An 8,203-nucleotide genomic window follows, 5' to 3' on the forward strand; every position below is an offset into this window, starting at 1 on the left:
TAGCAAAGCTTTTGTTACTTTTAGCTACTGTTCTGTTACTTTTAACAAAGCTTTTGCTACTTTTAGCTACTGTTCTGTTACTTTTAACAAAGTTTTTGCTACTTTTAGCTACTGTTCTGTTACTTTTAACAAAGGTTTTGCTACTTTTAGCTACTGTTCTGTTACTTTTAACAAAGCTTTTGCTACTTTTAACTACTGTTCTGTTACTTTTAACAAAGCTTTTGCTACTTTTAGCTACTGTTCTGTTACTTTTAACAAAGCTTTTGCTACTTTTAGCTAATGTTCTGTTACTTTTAACAAAGCTTTTGTTACATTTAGCTACTGTTCTGTTACTTTTAACACATCTTTTCCTACTTTTAGCTACTGTTCTGTTACTTTTAACAAAGCTTTTGCTACTTTTAGCTACTGTTCTGTTACTTTTAACAAAGCTTTTGCTACTTTTAGCTACTGTTCTGTTACTTTTAACAAAGCTTTTGTTACTTTTAGCTAGCCTTTTCCTGCTTTTAGTTTTTAGCTAACCTTTGCTACATTGAGACCGTTTCTTCTTTTAGCTAACCTTTTGCTACTTTTAGATTTCGACTAACGTTTTATCACTTTCAGTCTCTAGCTAAACTTGGGTGGTGGTGCAGAGGTTAGAGAAGGTGGGCCTGTGATCCGAAGATCGCCGGTTCAACTCCCAGCACTGACAATATCAAAATGTGGGTGGGATAGGTGAAGCACCCACACCTGCCTCCACCCTCATTTGCCCTACTCTGGGCCCTTGAGCAAGGCCCTTAACACCCCCCCCCCCCCCCCATCTGCTCCCCCGGGTGCCCAAGATCTCCGCTCCACACAGAGGGCTGTGGTAGCTCGGTGGTCTGTGGTTGTGTCAGGACGAGCATCCGGCATAAAAATAATTAACAAATCTTCGTACGACTTAGTTCGCTGTGGCGAGCCCTGAAAAAGGGAGCAGCCGAAAAAAAAGTCTCTAGCTAAGCTTTGGCTATTTTTAGCTAGCATTTATCTACCTTTGCAACTTTTAGCTTAAAGGTCACCGTTTGCTGCTTTAAAGTAGCGTTTTGCTATTTGTACATTTTAGTTTGACTTTTGCTACTTTTAACTAGCCTTTTGCTATTTCTAGCATTTTGCTAGGGGTTTGCCTTTTAGCTTTGGGCTAAATTTAGCTATTTTTGGTTTTTAGCCAAAGTTTTGCTTGTTTCAGCTTTAAGAACTTAGTTTCAGCTTCTTCAGAAAATCAATCAATCCATCCATCCATCCATCATCCATCCATCCATCCATCCATCCAATTACCAATCAGTTACCAATCAGTTACCAATCAGCCTAACATGCATGTTTTTGGTCTGTGGGAGGAAACTGGAGCACCCGGAGAAAACCCACGCATGCACGGAGAGAACATGCAAACTCCACCCAGAAAGGTCCCTGGCCAGGATTTGATCTGGCGACCCTCTCGCTGAAAGGCAACAGCTCTACCAACTGAGCCACCGTGTCACCTTCTCGAACAAGCTTCAGCTGTTATTCAGCACTCGGCATTCATGCAGCATTTTGGCAGAGAACGCAACGGTTCGGTATCAGAACAGTCCTGAATATTCTTTGTAAAATGTACGCTGAGACATTATCGTTAAATACCAACTGTTACTGCATTTTAAAGTAACCTTCAAAATAAGTCAACATAAACTCTGTGCTTCTTAAAAAAACAGTTCTAAGCGTGGGTTCTGTCTGGACTTCATCTCGACTAACCCTTCTTAAAGCGTAGCTGTGCCATATCGTAGCGCCCATAGTCCCTGAGCAGCATCACCCCTCCTGGTTTCAGCAGGCGCGCTGCTCTGCTGATGGATGAACGCATCCTGAAACAAAGGGAACGTTTTTACACAAGGTCTTTAGCTGCTCATGTGAAATGAAAGGCAGAGTTAAAAACAGCTGAAGACAAGAAATAAAGTCCATACTTGTCCGGATGCAGTGCTGATAGCACAAAGATTAACACAATAACGTCCAGGGTTCCATCAGGGATGGGGTAACTGGCTTCCTCATCACTCGAGTCGTGAACGAAGGCAAAGCAGCGCTTGGAGTCGTACTCTGGATTAGTCTGATGAGGAGAAATGTTCATTTTTCATGACTTGGCTCCCAAGCCTTTAGGTCAGAGCAAACTGTTCTTTAAGGATTTCAAACATGTCACCTTTACTAACTCGACAGCAGCGCTGGAAAAATCACAGCAGTAAACGAAGAGTCCCGGATCACTGCAACGGGCAAAGCTGCCGTTATAAACTTCAGAGAATAAAAAGGTGTTTTCAAACATACCCCTTTAAATTAGGGATGCACGATATTGGATTTTTGGTCGATATCCGATATTAAAACTTATTTGGCCGATAACCGATAGATATTTTTTATATACGTTCCTTTGTCAGATCATAGCGTCTCATTTAGGCTCATTTGCTACAAAAATTGTGCAACAGCTGTAAGAGCTGGTGACATATATTCAGTAACAGCCGTATGATATGCACAGCACTTTAACTTGTATTAAATGAAAAGTGTTAAATGTTATTTATTAGCATTAGTCACCTGCGATGCTGTTTCACCTGTGGAGGTTTGTTCCAGGTTCCTATAGCTGCAGTGTGGGATCCTCTGCACTCCTGTGCATGAAGGACAGACTTTTTACGTTCAAAGTTTTTATCTATCCATTGTTCAGTAAGACTAATCATGCTAACGGGCTAACACGACGTCCAAATGTCTGTGGTAAAACTCACCCAAGTGCTATCAGCTGTTAGCTTCTCAGTGACGTCGGAAATGACGGCTTGTAACTCGGGTAAGGCTACGTCAGAAAAATATCTGACTGGGGACGATGTAGCGAGGCTCAACACATTCCATAAATCTTCAGAATCCAACATCCTCAATGAAAAAAAAACTTCCACACTGCCGCCATTTTGAATTTTTCTCTCCACCGTGATCAGATCAGGTGGCGCACATGACGTCACGTTGTGCTGGCGCTGCAGGCGTCCTCGTCACTGGGTTGTCATATAAAACAGCACCTTTTATATCGGCGAGTTATTTTGATGGAATGTCCGATATTTAACTTTAACGTTAATATCAGCCGATACCGATACCATGCCGATAATATCGTGCATCCCTACTTTAAATATTAGTGCTCTGTATGTTCTTACTTGTTGGTCTTCAGTATGGGGAAAACCGTGTTTCCTACACCGCAGCCAACCTAAACAAAGCAGATCTGTTATTACACAAATTATTACTGCGGGATTTCTGACAACATTGTATCTCAAATGTTAAAATTAACCTTTCCAGATGCAAAACTGGCAACATGTCTTAAACTGTTCAAATGTTGGCTACAACAGTATATATGATAATTACATCTGTTTGTATAAAACAAAAAGAGGGAATTAAAAAAATGAAGACAAGCTAACCATACCTGTAAATTGTTTTGAGTGAAATCATAAAAGCTGAACAGCTAAAAAACAACGCTAAATGAATGTGTAGAAATATTTAAAGGCACTTTTCAAAATGTCATAACTGTTTCAAAAATGTTTTACCAACATAAAACTAGATACCTGTCACCATGCACATGGTATATTAAAAATACTCACTCGTTAGTTAGCATCTATTAGCAATCAGCTAAGGTTAATTCATTTTTAAATACATTTTATTAAACGCGTTTTCTTTTACTTAAATCTGTTTCACAATCCATAGTTTATAAAAAAAATTTTTTTAAAAAGCGCCAAATTGTAGCTGCTAAATTGAAAGAGTTAGGATTTTGGTGTTTTGTGAGGTTGGTTGACTGTGGCAGCCATCTTGAATTGGGGCAGCTTCAGAAGTGGGTTGTAGATGTCCACCCAAGGATTACTTTTAGACAGTTTTATTAAAATTTGTTCACTGATTCATGAATTGTTTTGCTAACAGATTCATGAGAACACACCAATGTCTTGGTGCAGAATATGCTTGTGATAAAAATAATCTCTAACCTCTAAAACGCGATACGTGGCAGAGGAACCAGGAAAGTCGGGGCTGTCAGGAGACAAAGCTGCAGATTGTTTCTGATCAGGACTGCCATTTGCGCCCGCCACACTCGGACCAGATTCGTGGTTTATGTTGCACCGTGGAGCCAATTCTGGGAACTCTGTGAAGAGCCAGTGACGGTCTTTGAAGAATCGATTCTCGTGTATCGTGTAGAAGTCGTTCCAGTATTCACTGGCCCGGCTGTCGTAGTCCTCTGGAAGAAAGAATCAGAAAAAAAAGTTGACTGTACTGTGCAACACGATGTCCTCCTGATCAGAACTGTACATCCTTCTGGTTACACCTTTGGTTTAAATGTCACATTTGTAAAACGAGTGTACACGACTGCACCTTGTTTCTCTGGGGGCAGAGGCTGATTGTTTTCTGACACTTTCTTCTTTGCAGCTTCTTCTTGCTCATCAGTCCACTCCACATTGTCCCTGGTGACACCATGACACTGTTATCCAGCGTGAACAAAGGCAGTGGCAGTGCAGACATGCCAAGCAGTCCTAAGATACCTCAAGATAAACGACTTCCTGTGGCCATTTTACCACCCAGCTGACATGAGCAGATGTAAACAATATAAATATTTAATTAAGTGATCATGCTATAGTAATGAAAAGCTGATGTTTTCTTTGCTTTAACTAGTTTCATTCACATTTGTGATATATGGATACAGATTTGACCTAGCACTTAGGGCAAACTAATCAATTAACAATAAATAAATAAACTAAACAAGTAGTGGCACTTTTTTACAAATATATTAATATCTGACAAATTACCCAACTACTGAGATATTGTACGAGTGTTTGAAAAGAACAGCAAATTGTCCCAAAGTAATGTAAACAAAGAAAAAATAATTTACTCGGTGAGAAAATATTGTTAATAATTTTTACTATTGAAAAAAAATAGCTTTAAAAAAAAAAACCTAAGCTAATATCCCGTCAGTGGCATCCCCGACCCGGTTCTGGTCTCTGGTACCGACCAAGCGTTGTGCTGGAAGACTTGTCGCGGATCCGTGAGGAACCGAGTTCCGAACTGAGGTCTCTTCGGGTCCCCTGTAGATGAATTAGACAAAATCAGCCCGGTATCACCGCAGCTTTCATCCACTCCATCCGTAGCACGGGGCGCCGCCATGATGTCTCTGACGTAGACTATAAGGGGCGGGACTTTAGCTTGATGCGTTCAAAGACAGTCGGAAAACATGCAGACTTAATGACGAATTTATTACTAATCACACTCGTATTTTTATTTATAGTGGGGGGAAAAAATACACGGATTGATGCATTTCAGACATCATTAGTACTTCCGGGAATAAAAACGCAATAAAACGTGAGAATAATTGTTTAGAAGGAAAAGTCATGATGTAAACAGCCAGGTCATTAAAAAGTTTCTTAAAAAAAAAAAAAAAAACAAGAAAAGCCTATTTTGTTGCTAAAGCAGATTTCTGGATTAACTTGTAAAATAAATTTCATCATAGGAACGAGATTTTTATTACACCACAATATTTATTATATGTTTAAAAATATATATTAGAGAAATGTTTATTTAAAAAAACAAACAAACTGTGAACTAAAAATATGCATAATTTTTGTTTTCATATTATTTCAGAGTATTTTTTTATGTCAGTTAGAATCAAACAAGCCCCATACATGGTACAAAGTACTTATGACAATTACTAGTTTGTATATAAACAGTGTGACCTCAAATGTTCAATATTAAATAAGTAAATAAACATTTGTGGCTGCCTATTTTGTCAGACTCAAGGAAGAATAATATGAATTTATAGTTTTAAAAAATATTTTGGATTATAAATAGTCGTTGCTACTGACTGAGTCACACTTTGGTCCTTTCTGGTATGTAGCTAAATTTTACTCAGATATTTATGTGAAAATAATATTTCCAAATTCAAATCCAGTGAAAATCACAAGTCATCAATTGGGATGATTGTGTGACAAATTAAACAATCAGCTCCTGTTAATCTTTGTGAAGAAAATAATTGTTTAAAATGTGTTTCTCAGTCCAGTTGTGAACGGCTTACTTACTTTACTTAGTGTCAGAATACTTTTGGTGTTTAAAGCTCAATCCTATTCTGCTGTGGTGCCTTTTTATTGAAGGGTTAGGTTATTTAGAGGTGTAACTTTTGATTGCATAGTAAGGTCTGGTTACTTTTACTGGAGAAAATAGTCAGAATAAATAAACTTCAACCACTTGCTGAACTTTACTCCAGGTTGCAGCATTTGAGCACCAGAGGGAGACACATGTTGGGATTGTAGAAGCAGCTAAATGAGAAAATATGCAGAGATCCTTGTTCAGGCAAGTGTTTCCAATTAAACAAAACAAAAATAAACTCTTTCTTTTTGAGATTTTTTTTTCATTTATTTAAACAGATTGTGCATTTTTGTTGTATTCCATTTACAGTGGAGCCATCTTAATTTAAAATCATTACCAGAGCCATCATCAATTTCTTAAACGTAAAAGATTTGTTTTAACTCTAACTCAGACGAACAGCTGTTGCACTAGATTAGACTTTGAATAGCTTTCAACAGAGAAGGGTGAAAAACAAGACCACTGGTTTATTTCCACACCCTCTTTGTGCTATAAATGCAAAAAAAACATGGAGATTGTCTCCAAGATTTTTATATTCTTTTGAAATAAACTGTGCACAAGTTCAGAAACGCTGTCAGCAGTATGAGGGGACAAACTGCACATGCATTTGTAGTTCCTGTAACTTGCGTGACACCAGCTGGACGTGGGGAGTTGTTTTTAGAAAAGGACTCACCACCTCATGTGCATCCGATTGAACACATTTAAAACAGCAAACACATACATCATATGAGCAAACAGACTAAATCATTACACGTGGTCAGACAACAGGAAGTCACCTGCATCCATTGTTTAAAAATAAGACCTTTAATTAATATGTTTCTTGACCCGTCTTTAGAATGAAAATTATATGTAGAAATTGAGCTTTTCTGCAGGAAATATGCTGAATATGTTTGTACTTTTAGTTTTACACGAGAGTGAATGAAGCTGGAAGATGCTCAGACTTCTACTAAAAGGCAATCTGAAACATTAATTTACATTTTCAGTGAGAAGATGATTCTTGCTTTGGATGTGAAACAATCATTTCTTCTGGTGTTTAATCTTTGTAAAAGCAGAACGGATGGTTAAAAAAAAAAGCAGTAAAATAGGACGCCCGCTGATGCCAGGTTTATTAAGTTTGTTGTTTTTTCAGTAGAAGAGTTTAAAAAGTGACAGATATCAACGAGCGTTCAGATCACATCCTGAGAATTGAAGCAGCAAAACAAAAAAACATATTTTATAGCTTTACAACTTTAGAATAAAAAGTAAAGCTTTATACTTTTTACAGAGCTGAGTCATTTGTTGCATAATCAATCTCCTTACTGGGGAAAAACACATTTAATGTGACACAGCTGCTCTTTGTGAAACTAGACAAAACACACATGACTAAAAGCACAATCACATTGTTGTCTGGGCCACAAGCAAAAACAAATCAAGACTACAAAATTTAATAATCATATCTTGCCGTCTTATCCCTGCTGTGAGGATAAAAATACTTTATATATACATGAAGATTTCCACGTCTGCAGACATCACTGTAAACAAGCAGCATGAAGGAGTTTAACTTTAAAATGTACAGGCAAAAACAAAAACAAAAAACTGGAGAAATTGTATTTCCTGCAAAAATGCAGCGCTTGTTGCTGAAGAATTTGCTGAAAAACAGCCAAAGCTAGCTAAAAACGTGCCAACCCGAATGGAAGAACAAGCCTAAGTTCGCAGAAGAACGCATAACGAACACGTATTTGGTGAATTAGGCTTAAATAAGCAGAAATTAACATAAAAATAGGAAATAAAAGGCTGAAATTAGTGAAAAATCGCTGAAAAGGCAGAAAGAACCAGAAGGAAGCAGAAAGAGCTGAAATGAGCACAAAAAAGTGGAAATGGCTGAAAAAGCTAAAATGAGCATAAAACTGCTTAGTAGCTGAAATAGCAGAAAAAGCTGAAACTTGCAGAAATAAGCTGAAAGGAGCAGAAAGAAGTTAGAAAAAGCACAAAAATGTAGTTAGAAAGAATCTAAAAGGAGCAACAGCTGAAAAAAGGGCTGAAATTAGCTGAAAGTAGCTGAAAAAAGGTTTAAAGTTGCACAAGGAAGCTGAAAGAAGCTGAAGCAGAAGAAAAT

At 37.8% G+C, this 8,203-nt stretch overlaps 1 protein-coding gene across 1 annotated transcript in view; it reads right to left on the bottom strand.

Annotated features, from left to right (window-relative positions):
- The window catches only part of mettl2a (methyltransferase 2A, methylcytidine), a 6,536-nt gene extending 1,400 nt beyond the window's left edge, over positions 1-5,136 (bottom strand). The window contains exons 1-7 of the mRNA XM_037689251.1: positions 4,985-5,136; positions 4,351-4,439; positions 3,969-4,216; positions 3,156-3,205; positions 2,174-2,234; positions 1,944-2,083; positions 1,738-1,844 (exon numbers count right to left, since the gene is read on the bottom strand). Of these exons, the coding sequence (XP_037545179.1) occupies positions 1,738-1,844; positions 1,944-2,083; positions 2,174-2,234; positions 3,156-3,205; positions 3,969-4,216; positions 4,351-4,439; positions 4,985-5,136 (847 nt within the window). The remainder of the gene's footprint in view (positions 1-1,737; positions 1,845-1,943; positions 2,084-2,173; positions 2,235-3,155; positions 3,206-3,968; positions 4,217-4,350; positions 4,440-4,984) is intronic.
- Positions 5,137-8,203: the final 3,067 nt, after the last annotated feature.

This window comes from Nematolebias whitei, chromosome 15, assembly GCF_014905685.2.
Source record: "Nematolebias whitei isolate Nwh7 chromosome 15, NemWhi1, whole genome shotgun sequence".
Lineage (NCBI taxonomy): Eukaryota > Metazoa > Chordata > Actinopteri > Cyprinodontiformes > Rivulidae > Nematolebias > Nematolebias whitei.